Source organism: Salvia hispanica, unplaced genomic scaffold (assembly GCF_023119035.1).
Source record: "Salvia hispanica cultivar TCC Black 2014 unplaced genomic scaffold, UniMelb_Shisp_WGS_1.0 HiC_scaffold_29, whole genome shotgun sequence".
Taxonomy (NCBI): domain Eukaryota; kingdom Viridiplantae; phylum Streptophyta; class Magnoliopsida; order Lamiales; family Lamiaceae; genus Salvia; species Salvia hispanica.
In genome coordinates, this window is record NW_025952014.1 from 15314 (window position 1) to 40439 (window position 25126).

The 25126-nt window shown below is 33.3% G+C and overlaps 1 protein-coding gene across 1 annotated transcript; it reads left to right on the top strand.

Annotated features, from left to right (window-relative positions):
* The first annotated feature begins 12121 nt into the window (after positions 1-12121).
* Positions 12122-14433, top strand: LOC125198833 (putative DNA glycosylase At3g47830). Its single transcript, XM_048097088.1, is given in 5 exon segments — positions 12122-12404; positions 12406-12535; positions 13019-13219; positions 13928-13984; positions 14060-14433. Coding segments are annotated over 5 exon segments (879 nt in total). The 5' UTR covers positions 12122-12174; the 3' UTR covers positions 14321-14433.
* The last annotated feature ends 10693 nt before the right edge of the window (positions 14434-25126 follow it).

Below are 25126 nucleotides of genomic sequence, written 5' to 3' on the forward strand. Positions count from 1 at the left end.
AATTTTGACACTTTGACAAAGACGGTTTAAGAAATGTAATGAAAAATGTGTAAAAGTTGTGGATGTAGATCCTACTTTTAAAGTATTTGTTTTATAATCAAATGTGAGTATGAATGAGTTCGTGGAATATGGGCTCACTACCAAAAATGGTAAAAAGTGAAGTGTCAAACTTTCGGACAGAGAATAGAACTATATCAAAATTTGGGACGGAGATAGTAATTTATAATAGTAACTTGGAAAACATTAGGGTGAATCCATCATCCTATTTACTACGTAAACATAGTAAAAGGTTGGGATAAAAAAGTAAGTAACTAATTTATAATAGCACCTTGGATAACATTCCATCCTATTTTAAGTACATCTTATTGTTATTAATGACTATAATCAGAACAATTAATTAAATTAAATTATGATCAATCATAAAGTTTGGATTTGTTTGTGATATTTTGTTCAAAACATAATTTTTTAAGTTGAAGTTTAAATTTGTTCGCAATTACCCACAATGAAAAACTCGTGTATAATACCTTGGCATCCTCCGGGAAGGTAGGCGTTGCCCTTGTATCCTTGAAAGCAACTGCAATAGTATCCAATATCATATGTATCAACACAAATGCTTCTATCTCTACATGCATAACTTGGATCATCGGGCACTTGCTGACTGCAATTCTTATTCCCAATCCGCCAATTGAGCAGCACCACCGGCGCCATCGTCGTCTCCATAAACTCCGAGAATGCCTTTGAGTTATTCTGTAGAAAATCCAACTTGTACGAAAATTCAGATTCATTTCCAGTTCCTGATTCCATCTCCTGGATAAAGGCGTAGCTGCACGGAAAGCCCTACCACGTGCCAATGATCCACTTAGGTCAGTTAACTCTGCTCTTAGAAACTGCTGCCTGCAATATACATTTAAGTTACATGCAGAGGAGACTAATCTTAAGAGAACTCTTCTTGATTGAAATCAATATTGATCAATTCCACATATAGCATGAATGCATGACATAGAGTAATACTCCTCCGTCCCCAACTAAGAGTCACACATTTCTATTTCGGTCCGTCCACTTAAGAGTCACACTTTATTTTTACCATAAATGGTAAGTAGGAAAAAGTGGGTCTCACATTACACTAACTTTTTCACCAACTTTCCTTTATTTTTCTTAAAATTCGTGCAGTTAAAGTGTGACTCTAATCGGGGACGGAGGGAGTAATAAAACTCGAGGATACTGTTATGTTGTTGTGTTGATGCATGATATTATTGTGACACAATATTATCACTCTTATATCACATCATCAACACAGTAACACAATAGTATCAACGCTATATCACAACATCATCAACACAACCACCGACACAACAACGCAATATTATTAATACAATAACACAATATTTCAATCATACTATATGACACAAGCGAAATGTCAATATACTATATAAAATATGTCAATATAATACACGTAGAATGTCAATATAAACAATTGGTTAACATTCTTAAAGCATTGTGTTGACATTCTCAAACACTGTGTTGATATTTTCGAAACACTATATTGACAATGTCATCCAAAACCCTAATTTGGAGTTTTTTTTTTAACTTTTTTATTTTATTAATAAAAACAAAATTACACATGGCAATTATAGACCACGTTTTCTAAAATCCTAGTGCCTTAAATTAGTTATAGTTAACAATTAAATGATTAGTTGGCATTGATCATTCCAGTTCATCATATTATAGTTATAGGTCAGGTTTACAGTTTGTGGGAAAAACAAATTTTTGGCAAGTTTATTGATATTAGGCCCCATTATCAATCTAAAGAAATGTTATGCTACTTGACTTTATGCAACTACTATTCGTGAGCATTCCTCATTTAGCCCACGTAGCTTTATTTTTATTTACTAAAAATATTAAAATTAATGATTTTCATAATAACTGCGGACGCACAAGAATTTGACCAAAATTTATGGTTTCATAGCAACTTACCTTCGACAACGGAGGCACGGCAACAGCCGCTTACGAGCACCGACCACAAACCATTATCCGGGCAATACCCTACGCCGCCGGTGTGATTCCTCTCGCTGCAAATCGAGGCGCAGCTGCTCCTCCAACCGGTCGGCTGCTCAATCCCCAGCACCATATCATCGCAGCCGATGGCAGTCAGCCAGTTCTCCGACGACAGCGTGTACTGAGTCCCCGACAGATTCAGGGCCGCACGTGCGGCTCATAATCCTGCAAGCCGTAGCAAGCGGACGCCACGAAGTTTGGGTACTTGACCCGAACGTAAGTTTCGTTTATTTCGATCACTTCCTTATCAAGAATGGTGATGTATGCCTTTGGAGGATCCGTGGAGGTTATGCAGCTGATGTTGAAAGACGGGTCGAGGGAGCAATCCGACCCGATTCCGAACGGGTATGGGATGGGTAACTTACCACACCGGTCCGGGCATCCGTGTTTAGCGACCGGGCCAGCACAAATGGATGACGAAGAAGAATGAAAATCGATGTCACAAAGATTGGAATTATAAGTTGGAATGCCATTATTGGAAATATGAACTTGTGATTTTGCTTTTACCTCTATAATCTATATATAAGTTAGAACACAAGGATTATGTCGATATGACACACTACAAACATGGCTTTGATCTATAAAATAAGACCGCATATTAATAAGTAACGTGCCAACATTGATTTAATTTCTTTTAGATATATATAAAGGTCGAATGCAAATGGTGCAGTCATCAGTATACTCCTTTTGTCCCTTATGAATGTGTGAATTATACAAAATTAAGCATGACTACTCACACATCTTCTTACTATAATAAATGAATTTAACATTTTATTAATTAAAATATGTGTCGAAAAAGAATGAGAATCCTTATTCCTTATAAGGGAGAACAAATTTGAAGCTAAGAATCCTTTTATATTTAAAATTGTGGTAAAAGTTTAAAAAATTTTACATGCAAATTGCATTATTTATATCCAATACTTTTTATAATTTATGCACATTACCTTATTAATTTCATGAAAAGTCATCCATATTTCTTGAATAGTATAATAACACTTGCACTTAATTTGGTGCCTTGTAAGTTGACCTCTACGGACTACAGCTCTACTCATTGATTCATGGACACCATGACTTACGAGTGCTAATTAAACTTAATATGTTACTCCTAAAACAAATTGATTCAAATGAAATAAATATAGTAATAAACTAAAATTAATGTTTGTCATTCGTCATTTTCTTCCATATTATTTTTGTGAAAATTTTAATATTAATGCAATTAATGTGGCAATGATTGTTTGACTAGCAAAAGTCCGACAAACCACATTTTATTTGATAAGTAGTTTGTACTTTGTAGGGGTAATTGATTCGTGACATGTGAATTTCTATGCTGACCTCTTCATTTAAATTACCAGATTTTGAAAATCTCTTTAATTAGCAGAGTAACAGATTTTGTGATCTCTTTAATTACGAGAGATTGATGAATCGGTATAATGTGTCAAAACCAGACTGGCTGGAAGTATTTAAGAAAAAACTTGAATATAGAAGAAACATGTATTTAAGTTGATCTCTTGTTACTTCACATTTTGAAATGAGAAAACTTACAGTTACACCTTACACGTGAATATCTCCACACAACAGAGTTCACCAGTACATATAAGAGCAAACATATAGAATTTACGAAGTTTAAGTTGTTGCGGGCATGAAGGGATGTGCGTCTGAGGACGAAGCAGAGGGACTCTTGTAACTGGCTGTCCATGAGTATTCAATATCTGAAAGTGATATGGGCTTAACTTCAATGTCTGTCTCATCCTCAAATTCTTCTTTCAAAGTTGAACAGGACATATGAGATATCCTAAAACTTTCCAATTCAGTTGATACCTCTTTCATTGTTGGTCTCATTTTCCCTTTCAGATTCAAACACCTTTGCGCAAGCCTCGCAACTAAAAGCACCTCTTCCATCCTACCTTGCTCCAAAACTTGAGGATCCAAAATTTTGTCAAGATGTTTTTTTTCCATGCATGTAAGAAATCGTGTCGCTAGGCTTCTATCATCGTCTGTTTTCCCCATTGATATCGCCCTTTGTCCTGTTAGAAGCTCGACAATAACTACTCCAAAACTATAAACATCGCTCTTTTACGTAAACGGCTCGACTGAAAATACTCGGATCTAAATATCCGAACGTCCCTTTAACCATAGTAGTCAAATGAGTCCGATCTACATTAACCGACCTTGAAGTTCGAAATCCGATACTTTGACTACATATTTTTCATCTAGAAGGATGTTACTAGACTTGATATCTCGATGATAGATAGGCACGGAAGATGCATAATGTAAGTAGGCAAGTGCCCTGCTATATCTGATGCAATCTTCAAACGCATGCTCCAAGAGATCGGAAATTCATTATTTGGATCGTGAATGAGCTCAAAAAGAGTCCCATTTGGCATGAATTCATAAACAAGGAGAGGAACCTCGTCTCTAAACAACAGCGAGCAATTTGACCACATTTCTGTGATTGATTTGCGACAGTATCACCACCTCATTTATGAACTGATCTAGTTGATTCTCCTCGACCAACTTTGATTTCTTGACCGCCACAATCTTACCGTCAGACAACATTCCTTTATAGACAGTACCTTGCCCTCCGCGTCCAAGAATCCGACTTTCATTAAAGTAATCGTGGCGACCTCAAGCTCTTGTGAGGGGAAAACTTTTGTTTTTCCGAGTGCACCTTCATTGGTTTGCTGTTGTAGGAGAAGACCACCATTTCGTTTAAAGAACTTCTCTTTAACCATTTTGTCCTTTCTCTTCTTCAGCATCTTATACAACCCAAAGCACATTAGGAGGAATAGTAGAAACCCTAATGCAGATCCCATACCTAAATGTACAATTTACTCATCAAAACACATCCTTATTGATTTTTCTTTAATGAATGATGATGATGTAATTGTAATGTTACCCGTCATGATTATGGTCTTGGACTTGGATTGTGTGACCTTAATACAGCCAATGCTATCTTTCCTTCCATCACCATAAAATCCACTTGGACACAAACAGCTAACAGAACCAGGAGTATTGATGCAAGTTGAATTTGAATTGCATGGATTTGTTGTATCATCGCCACATTCATCAATATCTACTAGGACAAAAAGCATCACAAGAAAATGATCAATTTAGACATATTACTACCTTCATGCACGAAAAATAGTTATGTTTTTTCCACTTTGGTCTTTCCACCAAAATTAGTCTTTATCCTTTTATGGTAAGTTTCATATGCAATAAGGTTGGTTCTATTTTTCACTAACAAATTTTTTTAACTACTTTTTCTTTGTGTCTATACCCTACTTGACTAATTTCGCATTAATACTCGTGTTGCATACTACAAGGACTAATTTCCGTTGACGGAGTTATTAATTTAACATGTAAAGTTGTAAACAAAAGATTTATCTTAAATAAGGCTCACATTTGAAGTTGCTATGATTAGACTGATAACCAACTTATAATTACAGTTTCAGAAGTAGAAACAATCATATTATAGCACTGATGTTAGTATTTCACTATTGATATTTTTTCCCATTTCCCTTATCCCTCAAATATTTATGATAATTGACCAAAGTGGAGTCACAAAGATCAGATTAATTCAACAGAACCAAACAATGTGCAAGAATATTTCATCTGTCCCAACTTAGTACTATGTCGGACACTCGACACAAACTCTAAAGAATACGAGTCGACTTTTATATAAACCGGTTCAATACAAATAAAATGAATTCGAGTTAGTGAAATATGAATACCGACCTTGGCATCCTTGTCCGAGATAAGGATTGCCTTGGTATCCTTCCAAGCAGTGGCAAAGGTAGCCTCCACCATTTTCATCAAAATCAACACACCTAGTGTTGGCCTTACAACCAAAAGCATCACCTCTTGTTTGTGCTACATTGCAACTCTCTTTCCCAATCCTCCAATCCAACACCAACACAGGCAGAATGAAATATTCATCTGTGATTGGTGCAGTTGAGATTAGTAAGATATTCCAGTGGGTAAGTAGTCGAATACATCGTCTTCTCCATAACAAGCGTAGCTGCAAGGGAATAGTTTCCTACGCCACTGTCCACTTAAATCTGTCAAATTTGCTTCCATGTAAGCTATACCTGTATTGTTTTAATTTGTTAGAGGAATTTTAATCAGATTAGGGTTCTAGTTTTTAGGGTTTTAATCAGATTAGGGTTCTACTTTTTAGGGTTTACCTCTAGAAATGGGGGTCTGGCAACAGCCGCTGCCCGGCATATACCAATCCAAACCGGAAGAAAGCGTGAAGAATTCTGCCAGGAGCCATAATCGCCGCGATCAGTGAGCGGGTGCACAAGGCGCGCAGCTGCCGCCTACAAAGCTTGTGTTTTTGGATTTTCCGTAGGCCACCGCCATGTCGTCGCAGCCGAGGGCGGTGAGCACGTTCTGCGTCGACAGTGTGAACTGAGTTGCTGACAAATCAATGATCAAGCTTCGGCTCTCTGACGAATTGTAGCAGGCGAAGGCAAATTTAGGGTAATTAACCCTAATTTGGGTTAGGTTAAGGTCGTAGATTTCAGCGTTGAGAGCAGAGAGGTACGCTTTGGGGGATTGGTGGAGGCATTGCATCTGATCTCGAACGATGGATCCATGTAGCAATTTGCCCCAATTCCGAATGGATATGGAATCGATAAATTCCCACATTGGTCCAAGCATCCAGGTTTAGCAACTGGTATTGAATATGCTGATGGATGATGAAGAAGAAGAAAAAAGGTTAATGACTAATATTAGGGTGAACCTGTCCTATAATTACATTCTTATTGTGATTAATATATATAATTTGGAACAATTGAATTTTTTTGTGAAGTTCAGATTTATTCAGCGATATCGGAAAAAATGAAGTTTGAATTTGTTAGCCCACAACGAAAAACTCTCATCACTTATGTATAGTATAATTTTGATGTTTTTCCACTAAAAGACGTCATTTTCTACATGAATAGACGACATCGTCCACATATAATTTTCCGACTACCATGCCATATCAGACACAATTTCACCAACTGAAAATAAATCCAAACTTCACGTCTTTTAAAGTTGGGACACATCATTGACCAAAATTCATGTTTTTCCGATAATTTGTTATAGCTTAAGAAAAGAATGAATATCGGTATGTAATACCTTGGCATCCTCCGGGGAGGTAGGCATTGCCCGTGTATCCTTGAAAGCAGCTGCAATAGTATCCATCAACTTCATACATATTACCACAAATACTCCTATCTTTACATGCATAACTAGGATCATTGAGTATCTGCTGACTGCAATTCTTATTCCCAATCCGCAATCCAGACGCACCACTGGCGCCATTGTACGTCTCCATAAACTCATCAGAGAATGCCTTTGAGTTATTCTGTAGAAACTCCAAGTTATACGAAAATACCGATTGATTTCCACTTCCTAATCTCATCTCCTGGATAAAGGCGTAGCTGCATGGGAAAACCCTACCTTGTACCAGTGCTCCACTTAGGTCAGTTAATTGTGCTCTTAGGAAACTGCTGCCTGTAAATAAAAGCTCATTTAGTCTATAAACCTCGTATCTCGTGTTACAGTTACACGACTGATGTGGAACAAGTTTTTCTACACTAGAGTCAGTAATTTCCATTTTGTATGTTTTAATTAACTTAATTATTTTTATCTCGTTTATCACTTTTCTATACCTTGGTTTGATTTTTTAATCATCAACTTGTGCAAAGTTATTTTTAAAAATATTTAATTTGACTTTTATTGTTTAATGGTTCATTATTAGGGATTGATATATTCAAAGATAGAGTATAATAACTTCATTACAGTATTTGATACCAAAAAATAATATTTAAATACTATCTTGGTCCACCATTTAATGAGCCATTTTGCAAAATAATAGTGACTCTTTCCTTACCAAATAAATAAATAAAGGTTTTATTTAAAAACAAATGAAAAACTTAAATTCATTTTGTAATTTTAATATTACCTCTCCCTCTCCTTTCTAGTTGGTGCTAAATATATAAAGGATAAGTTGTAGTTTTGCTCAAATCTTGATATGTCTTGCAACTTTGATAATCAACACATCATTAATTTTTAACATTTTTTCTCGATTTTACCACAGGTCTAATTTGAGTAAAATTGTATCTAATGTAATATCTGAAAAATTCATCGAGGGCAACAACACACGTGAATTTTATCATTTTTCTCAAAGTGCCACTTTGCAGATAACTCACCTATGCATCAATTTAAAAACATGTGTGCGTCAAATCAACTACGTGTTACAAATATGAAATCAAAATTTTGGTCATGGAAAAATTAGAAGATTGTAAAAATCCATGCTTTTTAGACCGATTTTAAAGTGGCGGCATGAATCTAATACGAATAAAATTTTACTCCCTCCGTCCCATTAGGAATAAAGCTTTGCCGGTAGCGGGTTTTAAGAAATGTAAAGAAAAGTTGGTTGAAAAAGTTAGTGGAATGTGAATTCACTTTTTTATATTGTTTTGTAATAAAATGTGAATGAGTAGAATGTGGGACCTACTACTTACTATTTATGGTAAAAGTGAAGCGTTACTCTTAATGGGGGATGGACCAAAATGGAAATTAGTAGTAACTCTTATTCGGAGCGGAGGGAGTATGATTTTTCAGACAATTTGCCCTAATATAAAATTAACGATTACCTCCGGTAACGGAGCCGGCAACAGCCATTACCGAGCACCGACCAAAACCCGTTATCGGGCAATACCCAACGCCGCCGGTGTGATTCCTCTCGCCGCAAAGCGAGGCGCAGCTGCTCCCACCGAGCTCCCATTCGGCTGCTCATTCCCCAGCACCATATCGTCGCAGCCGATGGCGGTGAGCCAGTTCTCCGACGACAGCGTGTATTGAGTCCCAGTCAAATTAACGGCCGCACCGTGCGGCTCATATCCCGGCAAGCCGTAGCATGCGGACGCCACGAAGTTGGGGTACTTGACCCGAACGTAAGTTTCGTTTATTTCGATCACTTCTTTATCAAGAATGGTGATGTACGCTTTTGGAGGATCCGTTGAAGTGGAACTTATGCAGCTGATGTTGAAGGACGGGTCGAGGAAGCAGTCCGGGCCGACTCGAATGGATATGGGATGGGTAACTTCCACACGGTCCGGACATCGGGTTTGGCGACTGGACCGGGGGAAATGGATGACGGAAGAAGAAGGAAAATTGAGATGATCATGAAGATTGAAAATAGTTGGAAGGCCATAATTGGGAAATTTGAATTATGGAAGTTAGAATGAGGAAATATGTATATATAGAAAGTAAGAATTTTTAAAGAATATGTTGTCATAAGTAACGTGTTAACATTGATTTGGAATTTAGTAATGTACGAAGTTTAGTTATCAAAAATAGTAAAAATTCAATGAGATATTTGATTAGTATTTACATTGAATTTTTACAATTCAAATACAAAAGCGCATTCATCAGTAAGATTTTAAAAAAATCTTCGTAGACTTTTAAGATATATAGAAGGATTGTCATTGGTACTAAATTCTTAGGTTAACAAATATCGGTTTAAACTTGCAGTTATATATATAGGGTTTGTGTTAAAATGACAATATTTTTAAAGTATAACGTGACTACACGTATCCAACAATATTATAAACGCTTACTGAACAATAGTATAAACACTATACAACAATCATAAATTGATGTCAGCGTATTGGATATTCATTGTGAAAAAATTATTGTCAATGTATTGGATATTGTTTCAATGTATTGGATATTGTTGGCGTAGAAAATTTACCCTTGAACATTTTTTATGATTGCACATGGCGTGATTATTAGATCAGCGTGTACAAATGATTATTAGAATTGTAGTATGTGTTACTTTAGAGGTGTTGTCATTTTAACGCAATTATATATACATATACTTTTTATGTCCCTAAATTGTTCCACTTCTAAAATTAAGATATTTTACCTTTAGTGCATCATCATCATCATGAGTTCATTTATACAAAAATAAGCATGATTCACACATATTTGAACATTTACAATTAAGTGGAGTATAATATATCTACAACAATTGAATCTAACATTTACTATTATATGGAGTCTTATATATGTGGTGAAAATCAAACTGCCAAAGGGCGAATAAATTTTAAATATACTTAGATATAAGCTGAGAATGATTTTATTATTCAAAATTGTGACGAAATCTACCTATTTTTTGCTTGTACTAATTCTTATTCTTCATGTCCAATACTTTTATACCTAGCTTATTGGTTTCTTAAAAAGTCATCCACATTTCTTGAACAGAATAATGACACTTGCACTTAATTTGGTGCCTAGTATAGAAAAACAAATTGATTAGAATGAAATAAATATTACTCCAATATACTAATATGAATGCGTGACCACTCATCATTTCCCTAATATTAATACAACTAGTAAACGATTATACTAACAAAAAAACCGTCAAACCATATTTTATGTTATAGCTAGTTTGTAACTGATTCGTCATATGAATTTCTATGTTAGACCTTTTCATTCTCTATTATTTTTTATTAATAAATGAATATAAATATAAAACTTGTATCAGACTCCAAATTAAAAGCAAAAAATTTATATATTAATTACTTTAAATATAGTACCGCATGGAGGTGAAATCATTACCAATAAACAAAGTGAAAAAATATATCAGTATGCAAAGTGGATTAATTGATCACAAAACATCTTATTTTAAAGAGTTTTATAATACTATTTCAATGTAGGCTTATCTACATAAAAAAGTATCAAACATATAAACAAAATTGGCACTACTGAATCAAACGTAACGAGAGACTTTTCAAGTCAACTTATTTTCATATCATATATGTCACTGTAATACATTCTTTATTTTACTATATCCGATTATCGAATACGTCGAAAGCAATCAATAATTAATCAAAACTTTTCTATTGCTTAGTCGATCAACTCTGCTCTATTAGAAGATTGGTAGAGACCGAATATAAACGAACAAAAATTATTGCAAACAATTAGTTTAAGAAAAAATTGTCGAAATGGGGAATAGAAAATGAAAAAATTAAAAACGACTTACGTATTTTAATTTAGTCTAACTATGATTTGATACCAGTGAGAATCTAGTTACTATTTTAATTATAGTTTCGTTAATAAATTCAACAGGAGACACTATATATATTATATAGATTACTTTAAAAATAATCAAAAGTCATGTTTGGTTGTAGGATTCTAGGAGGGAAAGTAATTTGATTCCCTAATTATTAAAATTCTAATGTTTGTTCGATTTTTAAAGAAATTAGAAAAGTAATCATATTCCTAAAAATGAGAAAAGTTGAGCAAAAAAATAGGATTTTGATTTCCTAGCCTAACCTAGGTATTCTTTTTCAAATCTGAGGATTTTAATAGAGACGATAAAATATACGCAAAAAATTTCTCTCTTCTATTCTATTTATTCGCTTCTTTTCTATTCTTCGTACCTTCACTTTTGATTTGAAGTCCAAATTCTTCGATAACAGTAAGATTTTTTTTCTTCTTATCAAGAAATTTATCATTTATTAGTAAAATTTTGAGCTATTCCATAATTTTGAAAAGAGGTAAAAAAGTAAAAAATTTAACATTATTTACAATTATTTCACGTGCTTTGATTTGGTAAAATCGTATTTAATGTAAGCTGAAATTGAATTAATATCTTCATCTAAATTTTCATATTCATACTTTTCATCAATTTAATACTCCCTCCGTTCCTCATAGTTAGCTTGAACTTTTCAATGGAGTTTAAGAAATGAATGTTGATGTGTAAATAAATAGATAAAAAAGTAAGAAAGAGAAAAAGGTAGAGAGAATAAAGTAAAAAGTGAATAAAGTAGAGAATAAAAGTAAGAGAGAGTAAAGTAAGAGAGGGGAAAAAATTACTATAAATTTGAAATGACTAACTATGAGACTTCGAAATGGAAAACGACTAACTACGGTGAACAGAGGTTTAACAACGCACTTAACAATTAATGTTAAAATTCATAATTTTTGTTTTGACTTATTTTTAAATTTGCAGGGTATATACTAAGAATTACTGATTTTTTTCATTAATTTGACGAAATAGTAGCAGTAAATTTTTATTCAAATTCTCACACAAAAGTAGACTATTTTCTGTTCGACAGAATGCGTAAAAGAAAGCAATCCTCCGCCAAATCACCCAAAACAACCGCCAACAGTAGCGGCGGCGCCGGTCAGAGTCCATTTCCGGATCATTCTCGGCCGACCCATGAAGAATGCGTTTCCGTAAGAGATGACCTCTTGTCCCTCCACGGATTTCCCCCAGAATTCTTGAAATATCGCAACCAAAGATTGGAAGCAAAATCTCAACTCAAAAGGCCAAGCCTTTGGAAGATGAGGAGAAAAGGATGGAATTGAGAGTGTTTTGGATGGTTTAGTGAAAACCATACTTTCCCAAAACACCACTGAGCTTAATTCTGATAGGGCTTTTGCTTCACTCAAGAAAGCTTTCCCCACTTGGCAACATGTATGGTAGTAGTATATTTAAGTATTCAGCTTTTGCCTCAATTTCAGCAATCTGTGTTAATGAAGTTTCTTGTTTGGATTCAGATGTTTCAGATATGTTCTTGATTTTGGTTTGATATGCTTGTGCTGCTATGAGAATGTGAATGAATTTATCTGTACCTTATGATTCTTGGCCGTTTATTTCTTGCATTTTCTTTTTTAAAGCTTTGATTTTTATTCATGGGATTCTATTTCAGTGACTTGAATAGACATACTGCTTACTAATTTGGGATATCCCATCACAGAATATAGTGTTGTTGAGTCAGCCTCTCAGGCGTTTATGGCCTGAGAATGCAGTTTTTTGTTGCTATATATTAAAAGGACTTAACTAGTTAAGGCACTTTTTTGGATGTGTTTGTATCCTTCCCCTTATGTGTTTGTATCTGTTGGTTCGTTCCAGTTATTGCTACTGTTTTTCTCAGTGCATTTTGCCTGCTTGTTTTAGGTTCTTGAGGCGGAGTCCAAACATGTCGAGGATGCAATAAGGTGTGGAGGTCTTGCTCCGACAAAGTCTTCATGTATAAAGAACTTGTTGAGTGTGTTGCTTGAGAAAAGAGGGAAATTGTGCATGGAGTATTTGCGAGAGTTGTCCATTGAGGAGGTCAAGGCAGAGCTTTCTCTCTTGAAGGGAATTGGTCCCAAAACCGTAAGTATTTCCTTTTCCATATTACATGATTTAACTGGGGCGAATGCACGTATAGGGACGTATGACTGCATTAGTGTTGATATGTCTAATATAGAATCATAGGTCCATGATATGTCTCCTTTTGTATGCATTATTTTCTTACAAGAATCAAATCTTATTGAATTATATACTCCCTTCTTTGTAAGATTTGCTTGCGATGTTAACCAAGTAACAAATGTGCCTATTTTAACTTCATTAAAGCTACATTCAAACCTGTTCATGTATTCCCAGAATATCATTTTGAACGTTTATTTATGCTGGTACTCGACTTACTATCAAGTGGCTTGTAAGTGTAAAAGACCATGATGCAAAAATCTGTTATACAGGGAATGAATGATGTGTAATGAATAAGATATGGTCACATCACACGGTTAAATTAAGAGGGTGTGTTGGTAAGCTTATTTTAGACAACTTATATAAGCTCTCATGTGTTAAAAGATGATTCAAGAGTTTATCTGTTTAGGCGTTTATAAGTTGTTGCAGCTGATTTTCACAGCTCTTTAGGAGCTTGTTTTGCCAAACACTTCTCACGAGCTTATAAGTTAAACCAAACACGTTCTAAATAACATTTACCGCGGTACTAATTAATTGGTTATGTTGCTTATTAGTACTCTTAGAAATTCAATTTGTAGATTGTACTGTAATACAATTATCTGAAAATTTTGGCAGGTCTCGTGTGTCCTGCTGTTTAATTTACAACACGACGATTTCCCAGTGGACACACATGTGAGTACTTCATATATATGCCTTTCGCTTCTTTTTTTTAATAGCTAAGAAAATGCTAAAGAGGTGCTGCTACAGATTTTCCAAATAGCTAAGAGAATGGGTTGGGTACCTGGTGTTGCCGATGTCAAGACCACATATCTCCATCTCAATCAGCGGATTCCACCCGAACTGAAATTTGATCTCAACTGTCTTCTGTATACTCACGGTAAGGCTTGTCGGAGATGCTCTTATAGGAAAGTAGGCAAGAAAAATAAGGAAGCTGAAAACGGAGACTGTCCTTTATTAGCTTACTCTGAGGAATGTAAAATTGAAGATGAAAGTTCAAATTTGATTTAGTCCATGTTGTCTTTGTTCATCAACTGCTAGTTAAGTTATTTCCTCAAGTAATAGTCTTTATTAACTAGTTGTCAACCTTGAATGGAGGGTTACTATCCTGCTGTTTGTTTGTATATTAGATATCAGAATTTCATAGCAGATGCTGATAACATGCCTCTCTCTCTCTCTCCCCCACACTCACATTTTGGATAAAGTAAAGTGCAAAATTCTGTTTTCCTACTGGTATCGTAGGATACCTTGGCCTACTGTTTAGATACCGTATGAACAGGCCCGGGAAACCCCTGTGTGGCTTCTTCAGTTTCTCGATAAAGAGAAATATGGCCAACCTTGGTTCGAATGTATAGAAAAGAATTTCTCTTCACCAAACATATGGAAGTTCATCTTGAAGAAATAAGGCGTTGATCTAGTGGCCACTGAAGCCACACAGGGCTATTCTCTTTACTAAACATGTGCGGATCCAATCACGATCCTATAATAAGAACAAGATCTTTCTCGATCAATCCACTTGGCCCTCATTCTTTGAGAATCGGAAATTTATTAAGTTTGAATTTGTTCATCTTAATTTCTTTTCACTCTCTTTTTGTTATAATCATTTATCTTTCCTTATGTCCCATATGTTTGATCCTGTAGAATTTGTCCATGCTAAAACTGTATTCAAATAAGTTAATTAGTGAAGTGTCCTTGTTATAAAAAGTACTTCTATTCTTATCTTTTCTCAATTATTGTCAACTTAGTTATCCAGTTTTACAACTAGCATTACATTTTTTAATAAAGTTGTGGGATTTATGTTTTAGGGAAAGTAACTGCTTTATGACTTTTTCTTATGATCCTTGACTCACCCTGCACATGTGTGAAGGTCCTAAAATGGCTGCCTATGGAGCTCTAGTTTCTGTTAAGTTTATTATAGATCAAATTCGAAGTCATCCACACCCTCCTATTTCCCTCCATCAAAAACAAGTTGAATCTCTAATTGAACTAGTTACTTTCCTTCAAGACTTTCTTGAAGGCTATTCTTCCCATGTTGGCTGCACTGAAGAAGAAGACTATTGGGAGAGTCGGATTGCAGAAGCGGCTTATCATGCTGAAGATGTGATCGAGTCCTATATTGTCGATCAAATTCTTGTTCGATCTTGAGAGAAGATGAATTAGGAGAACAGTTGTACAAATATTTAATAGGAAGGAGGTATTTTGTTGTGATGGATGATATGTGGAACATTGAGGCATGGGATAGAGTTAGGAGGTTCTTCCCGGATAATCAAAATGGGAGCCGAATAGTAGTGACTACAAGGCTATCGAACTTGGCTTCTGAGCTTAATTACTCGAACGGTCTTGATATGCAATTTTTGGACCAGGCAACGAGTTGGAACCTATTCTCCAAAATTGTGTTTGGCAAAGAAAATTGTCCACTCGAGTTAGAGAATGTTGGAAAGAAGATTGTGAGAGGTTGTAGAGGCCTTCCACTATCGATTGTTGTGATTGGGGATTCTTATCAAAGTCTGAACGAACACAAGAAAACTGGGGTTTTATTGAAGAAAATTTAAGTTCAATTGTGAACTTGGAGGACGATGAAACTTGCTTGCAGATTTTATACGAGTTATAATAATTTGCCGGTTTATATAAAACCTTGTTTTCTTTATATGGGATTTTTTCCTGAAGATATGGAGATTCAAGTCAGTTTAATCATCCCATTATGGGTTGCGGGGGGGATTTTACAACCAATTCATGGGAAAAGTTTGGAAGAGTCAGCGGAAGACTATATGAGGAACTTGTTGATCGAAATCTCCTTTTAGTCATAAATCGCAACCATTATGGAAAACTAAAATCATTCAAAATCCATGATTTGTTGAGGGACGTGTGCTTGAGAAAACTCGAAAATTAAAGTTTCTATATGTGTTGGAAGAGCAAGCGTTTCCCCAAGGTATAAATTCTCAACGCGTATTGGAAGCCCCGTTTATGGCATATCCAACTCCACAACTTCTTCAATCTCTGGACCCTTCCACATCACGTGTTCGTTCTTGGATAGGGCAATTTCCCAAGACTTTATCGAATAATTTTCGATTGCTGAGGGTATGTCTTTCTGATGCAATCTTTGCAGAAAAGGGAAGTGAAAATGAAGATGGGTTTTACTTCGGCTGGTTAACTTGGGGTTTTATCCTGTGCTGGTAAGGACCATCCGTTCATAAAGATTCCTCGTTTGGTTCATTTTCTGGAATTTGCAGACGGTACTTTTGGTCAAAGTTGGCCATGATTTCGTTTGAGATTGGAAGATGCCGCAGCTTGGCATGTCATGAGCAATCCAAAAAGCGTAAAGGTGCCTATTATGTCCCGACCTCAGTCGCAAGAATGGTGTTGGAAAACCTACAGACGCTTTGGTAGTAAGCAATCTCAAGTTCCGGTGAGGGATTGCTTAGACAATCCCCAACATTAAAGCGCTCAAGTTATATTACGACGAAAACTTGTTAAGTGGAGGAGATGACTACTGCCTCAACAATCTCTACCGTCTCCAAAACTCGAGTCTCTTCGCCTTAATTGTTCCCAAGAACACACACTTTTCCGGTTTGGTCGACAAGTGAGCTTCCCAATTCCTCAAGAAGTTGACATTGACAAACACAAGCTCCCGTGGGAAGATATGAAGACGAAGATAGGTTCGTTGCCCCTTCTTCAGATTCTCAGACTGAAAGATTATTCCTTCGTTGGATCTGAGTGGGAAACATTTGAAGACCAATTCTCTAGGCTCAAGTACTTGCTGATTGAAAGTTGTGATCTAGAGTGTTGGATCACAGACAACACCCACTTCCCACGCCTCGTGCACCTTGTTCTCTGCGATTTATCGTTGTTGAAGGAGATTCCTTCGAGCATCGGAGATATACCAACGCTTCAATCTATAAAGTTGGATAGCTGCAGTGATTCTGTCGTGGATTCGGCTCGAAGAATACGAGAGGAGCAAGAGGAACTCGGCAATGAATTCCTTCAACTTCTTATCTACTAAGTATGTCAGTTAAGAGCTCAACTCTTCCTGCCTCTACTTTGTTAAGAGGGTATGCATTTAAGCTCTTGTTAAGAAAAGATATCAAAAGAAAATGGCAAAATAAGAAAGATGGCTGCGAATAATACGTGGTTCGATCAAGATTGATCTAGATCTAGAGAAAATACTAATTAATCCCGCAACGAAAAAATCATCTTGATTTCCTTCTGTGGCCGATCAAATAAAATGTGTTCAGTTCATCTCATTATAAGCGATTGCATATTCTTTTTAGGGTCGTATCGTCTAAAATGAGTAATATTACTTTTCTTTCTATGAATGCCTACATAAATTGATCTTACAACCAATTGATGACGAAATTATCATTTTTATTTCGGTTTGGTGTAATAAGGAGGATTCAACACGTGCACCATTTTCCATGTGCATGAAATTATTGGAATTCAAGACAATTAAATTGGGCCTACTCATCAATGAAATCATTAATTCATAAGTGGTGGGTTAGATTTTCGAATTCAGAAGGACATGGCCCAGCCACAGCCCCAGTGCTATTAAATGACAATCCTAATGTAAAAAGTTTGTACTTTTTTAATTTTTATATGCATTTATTTACTTTTAATTTAATTTATTTCAATTTATTAATATTTATTCATTCTAATTGTAATTCAATTGGAATGGATGGATGTATATGAGTGTGCTCCCTACACAATATGTATGTGAAGCTTTCACTTAACAATGTGTCATGATAAGTTGAGGCAACAAATAAAAGAGCAATTTTGTCTAGACTAAAATAGTAGCTACCATTTTAAAATTATAAAATAGTTGTAAAAAGGAGCTGATTGCATGTAAATCACAAGATTCAGTTAAATTCTTAGTTTATTTTATATTTGAATGACCGAAGTTTAAAAATTCACATGTCTCAAGATGATTAATTTTCCAAACAAATGTGATTGAGTTCGTGTGTAACGTGTAAAATTTTTTAGATTTGCATGAATATTGGCACACATTTATATTATAAATATTAAATTTGGTAGAATGGACAGTTGAAATTTTGAGACTACATAATTTTATCATTCAAAGTTTGAAAGCGGACAAACAAATCAAATAAGTGCAAAAACATTTCCAATAATAAATACTACTTCTCTCCTAACTAACTATAGAAAGATACTCAATGAATCGAATTTAGTTATCAATATAACACGTTAAACTTGAAAATACATTAAATTAGTGGCTTCGAACTATATACAATTAAGTATAGTATACTAATAACTACTGGACTCTTTTAGGATGTTTGAAAATGAAAATAAACTAGTCTAGTAGTAGTACTTTAATAAGTCGAAATGAATTTATTTTTATATTTTTGTCTTTTTATTTTTAACGATATGGGAATGTAGTTGTCTGAAAGTGGAAAAATTAGGTGGGCGCACATGGGATGGCTACTGACAGTACTGTCCAACATTTACAGTTCAGTTTCAATGAAGGAATACAATGAAGAATAATAGACTCATCTGCAAAATTACAAAATTAAGAAATTTATTACTAGTAAAGTGTATTAGGTTATCTAGTTATCACAATTAGAGCACCCGGAACGCACCCGGTTATGATAATTAGAACATCCAAAACGCAGCCTCAAAAACGATATGTAGAATCCGGCGAGCACCCCAAGTATGGTCGCGCAAAATCGTGTGTGTCTCCCTCGATCACAATAGCAATGCGGATCTGAAAAAAAAATATTGTAGTAACTTATTAAGACTATTATCTTTATTTGTGTCAATTTAGTAAAGTTGAATGGTTTAAGAAAATTTCAATAAAAATCACAATGAAAATATTGTGCAAGGGTTTAAAAGGTTCGCATAAGGTGTGCTCCCCTTGTAGATCCTGTCGACCGGTAAGGTAGTTCGAATAGTTTTTTGTTATTTCTCCTTACAGTGGATGAATAATTATGTAATTTTTTCTGATTGTCAAAATTTTCAATTTTTATTTCAAATATATAGTAATTTTTTAAATTTTATTTATTTATTTCAAATTTAAAAATAACAAATGAAATTAAGAAATAAATAAAAAATAAATGATGGAAGTACAGATAGTAAAGATTTGGCTTTACATCTGTTTGAAGTAAAAAAATTATTGCATTTTTGAGGTGAATTGAGATCGGTGAGTGAAACAAAAAGCTACATAGAAAAAATCTAGGATTCCTAGAGTGTGAAACGAGAAAGTAATAAAGACAAATTCGCAATGGGCCATGTATAAAAATTCCCTAGATTAATATTTTTAATTTATTTAATATAGTGGGGGAGATATTTGTGGCAAATATTTATTTCGAGTTCGAGATAACATCTGAAAATATTAATATATACACTGAGGTTTGTCCACACAAATAGAGCAAAAATTTACTAGTGAATGTGTATTACTTATAATAACACTATATAAGGGTAGGTGAGGTGTAGCAATAGCATAGAAGGCTAATAATAATATACATAGAAATGTAATTTTATAGTACATTTTATATGAAAATTATTTATAATGAATTGCTAGTATTATTTAATAACTACTTCAATTTTTTGTACTAATAAATTTAACATTTCGTGATGCTAACTACTTTATTTGTCTCATTTTGCTATATAAAGAAATGGAGAAATGAAGTATTTTTTTCTTAAATAATATTTTCTGATTGCATTTATTTATTTTTTTTAAAATTTGTGTCAATCTCAAGTGAGACACCGACGACTAATTTTTTTTCAAAAAAAGGAAATAGGTGTTACTATCATTTCGTATTGCGAAAGCAAAGTTAAAAGTTTCCAATGTTGAGGAGTCCATGAAATTGTTGCTAAATCTTGTTGTCATGTTGTTATCATTTATGCTTTATGCCACTATCTTCTTTTTACACTTTTCAAATTTTATTTTATTTTTTTTTTTGTGGAAGCCAAAGTCAATAACTTGAGTGCTATTTCTTCATAGCATATGATATGTTGATGGGTTGTAGGATATAATTAAAGTAACAAAAATAATGAAAGTGTAGTTGTTTTTCTTGGAAAATTGGGTATTTTGAAACCAATAATGGTACTTTAGCAAATTCTCAAAGCTATTATATGGAGTATTATTTCAATTCATAGTTAATAGGACTCTTATGAGTTATGATCATACTCATAGAAAATGTCCATTGAAAGTATTATTTTTTTTATAATATTCTCTCTCAACATAATAAACTAAAATAATCGTATGAAATTGGGATTTAAGTGGGATTGAGGGAGTAATAAATTCTTGATTTATGCATTGTTTTATGATATTAGTAAGTATTTAACCTAAAAAGTTAAAACTATATATGGATTGAGAATCTTTAAAAACTATATATAAGTGAAAACTTGTTGTAGGCCCTTCTAAAATGCATATCATTATGAATTGGGTGGAGCTAATTATATACCCCCATTAGTAGTTTATTTTTTTATAATTTATTTTACACATTCTTGAATTATTCACCTTCTCAAGGTGAAATGAATGACGGTGAAAATATGCCCGTAAAATTGAAGATTCATGAGTCATAAAAAAAATACATGTGTTCTGTTAATTAGTGATGTACTACTACTATATATGAAGAAAAAAAAGATGATAACATTAATTCTATAAGTGAAAAAGTACCCAAAATTATTATTGTACTTCTTTTTATTAGAGGCAAATCTTCTCCCAATTGCCCTAGTATTTGGGGGGAATAAGAAAAAATACTATCATTAGAAAAAAAAATTACGATCATGTTTACATAATTAATTAATTAATAATACTAGTACTTACCAGTTTAACAAAATTAAACTTCTGTAAAATGACTAAATGAACCCTTTAGATTGCTTTTTATAAAATATAATTAAATTTTCAGATAAAAAATTGCTCATTTGTGGAAAAAAGAAATTTATAATGGATATATACTACTACTAATTGATAACTTTTAAAAACGGGGGAAAGAGGGATATTTAGTTTTATTATATGCATAATGCCATCCATACTAAATAAGTAAATATATAATCATCATTAAATTAAGTACTGTGTATATAATGTATAAAGAGAGATTGATGAAATAATTTATTGTTTTAGTCTTGAATTATTAAAAAAATAGTATTCCTCCACTTGTGTGTGGGGAGTGATAGGAAGATGATTATATGTAAGGGGCTGTTAGGGTTTTGCCTTTCCCTTTTAAAAAAACGCCCTTTCATTGTTTAAAACCCATCTTTGTACTGTGAATGAATAATAAAATATTTTTGTTGTAAAAAAAAATTTGGAAAAAGGGAAGGCCCCAAAAGTCTTTTTTATACGACCCAAATTTTCAGGAAGGGTATCAAACAGTTATCTGGCCCAAACTATTGGATTGTGGGTTTTATAATATTTTTTTAAAGGGGTTTTTTAATATTTGGGATAAAGCGGTTCCGGGGTCATTTTAAGAGGGGGGGTTTTTTTAAAAAACCAAACATTATATACAATCCATTATGTATTAACTAAAATTTGTTATCTCGAACCATTATTTTTGTTTTATTACTCCCTATTAATGTTATAATATAGGTTTGCGGAATTGAAATCGGATAAGGAAAATGAGGTGTGATTCCGCATTATTGTACACGAAGTCGTAGAATATAGTTGTAATTTGACCACATTCGTATTAAAAAATGCAATCAATATTTTATAAAACTTAAACATTTGCATGATTGAACTGTCCCAATCAATTGTCACGCAAACTACTTAATTATATTAATTTCAATATATTAATACTATTTTCTGACATTTTAGCCGATCCCTCGTTTGAATATGCCCAAAGTCCAATTCAGACAATGACCTCTTCATCCAATAATGTTGCACAATAGTATCAAAAAATCTCTCACCTTTATTTTATCTCTCTTTTTTTATTGGAAATAAAAAAAATTTTAAAAAAGAGTCGTGCCAGGGAAATATTCGGATCCGAGATCTTTAGTTTCGACATTATCTTTCTACCGTTTAGCCACTCATAAACACCCTTTCACCTTATCCTTAAAAAAAAAAGTAGGATCAAAGTAGAAATTCGTGATTTTTCATATTGTGTGGATAAGCTTACGTAAACCCGTCAATTTATAATCATCCAATTCGATATTTTATTTTCAGCATTAGGTGTTGAGGAGGAATGAGAATGGAATAAGACCAATTCACACAAGATAATACTCTTTCGTTCCATGAAAGATCAGTTATCTTTTTAAAATTCGTTCTATAATAGTTGAGTCATTTCTTCTTCTTTTTTGCAGTAGTAAAAATCAAACATTTCTTCACTTAATTTATTCTCTTTCGTTTTTTTTATTTTTTTTATCCCTACTTTATTCTTCCTTATTTAACTCACTTAACATAAATTTTCTTAAATAGATCTAAAAAACGCCTAACATATTGGAATATAGTTTTGCTCCTAATATATTTTTAATATTCTTTCTTTTTTACCACTTTGCTCTTTAATGTTGACATAATATCAAATACCCTTAAGTTAATAAATCATAGTCAATGATCAAGTTGAACTCAGCCAACTAGCATATAATTCAATATCCAATAACAAGCATGCTAAGTTTAATTTTTAAAAATGACAATTAATTTTAAACAGTCGGTTTTGCTTAAAAGAAAAGCGCAGATAAAATGTCAAAATATAACTTTTGTAGAAGTTCAAAACTTCAAATGGTGGGCCCTTCAGATGACTGCAAATCTAACACCATTTATGATTATGACTCAAATGTTATAAACATCATTAAAATATTTATTAAAATTAAATAAGCCAAATTAATTTATATGCCTGTTGAATTTTGTTTTATGGTCTATTCAAATGTACAGCTTTTAATACTGATTTCTTTTGTTTGGGCATTTTTGTTTTATGAATTGAGGCAACTTTGTTCAGACAATCATAGAAAATCAGTGTTTTAAAATACTTTAGCAATTAAACAAAAAAAAACCCTACACGTGCGGTCGGGCTTTATTCTCCTTTTTATTTTTAATTTATTTTTATTAATTAAATTAAGAATAAATGCACCATATTTTCTGATGTATACTTATAATTTTTGTCATTTTTCAAATACTACTAAAATACAAAATACGTTAAATTTGCGAATGTCGGCGGACTCAATCTATGTTAAAAATTTTCCCAAGGAGTCAACGTCAATTACGGAATTCACCAATTCAGCATCTTTTTTAGCCAGCATTTAACAACTTCATTTTGGCTTCTTTAATTTTTTTGCTTTTTTACCCCATATTATTATTTTATTGAATAACGCCAAGCTATACATTTTTTTTTTTGTAAAATACATTTACAAAAATTACTAAGTATATTCGTCCATATTAATTGATGCATTTCTTTCAAATGCATAATTTAAAATTTAATATTTAAATTGGATAAAAATAAAATAGAAAGAGAATAAAATACTTTCCCCTATCCGCCCTAAGTTCCCGCACTTTTCGCTTTGATCCGTCCAACTACTTGCAAAAAAATCATTTTTAGTAAGAATTAGATCATTTTATTAAAATATTAGTTAATTAAGTGTTTATTTTTTACTTTTTTTATTATTATTATAATTAAAATATTAATTATTCAAATTTTATTTTACGGATTATTTTCCTTTTACTTGTGGGATTTACACATGAATGCAAAAACTTTAATTTTACTATTTCGGCCGCTTTTTGAAGAGGAATATTTTCACTCTGCCGACAAAATCCAGTTTGGGTAAAATGAGGCTACAAACATGGGTGAAACACAATACGGTCGCCGCGACCCAACACGTGTCTGGTGCTCTGCTCTACCTTTTCTGCGTTTGTGGTTACAATGTACACACCCTCTCAACTGTGGGGCCCGCGCTTCGTGGGTGACTGGCTGTAAAATTTGCATCCAATCATTTCTAGGTGAATCCATATTACTACTATTTTAGTTCCCATATTAATTGTCACATTTTTTTTCAAATGCTGCTTTTAAAATATAAGTAAGTTTTAAATTTTAAAAATACGATTTAAAAATGATAATTTAAATTTAAGAAATATGAATCCGTTTTTATATATTTTTCTCGATCTCATTAGTTGACACATTTTTTAAACGGCATGAGATTTCAAAAATATAGACTAGAAAGTTTATATCGGGGAAGGTGGCTCCAACTTTTATATCAATAAAATGTGATAAATTATTTAATGTCTATCCATCACTAAAAGTAGCCAAAAGAAAAATAGTGTCAATTAATGAAGGACGAATAATATTAATTTTATAATAAAATATGATGTAAGACTTAAGAATGTGGGGGTCCATTAATAAAGTAAGTACGAAGTGCCAAAAAATAAAGTGACAAGTATTGCGATCAACAAAAAAGTAAACCGTGACAAATATATTACTCCATACATCCCGATATAGGAGTCACATTTATTTGGATATTTATTTAAAAAATGTTAAGAATAATGGGCTGAAAAGTTTAATACGTCACTTTTAATCTTATTGGTTTTATAATGAATAGGGGGAAGGAATTTGAACAAGACTTACTTACTATTTTGGGGAAAAAAAAAAATGTGACTCTTAATTAATGAAACGATATAACAAAATGTGACTTTTTTTGGTAAAATTAGGGGTATAATTAGTAAACTAATACTATTTGTGAGTGGTAACCCATTTTGAGTTGTGTTAATTTGAGGAAAAAAATATTCTCTCTCATTTTTTATATTTTTTTCATGTAACTTTATTACTACAGTACTATTTATTTAATTTATTTAATATCGATATTTATTTATCTTTGCTGTCCATCTTAAATTGGAGAAAATTTAATTTAATTAATAGTGTGTAAGAAGTATGATCATTAATAAGATTC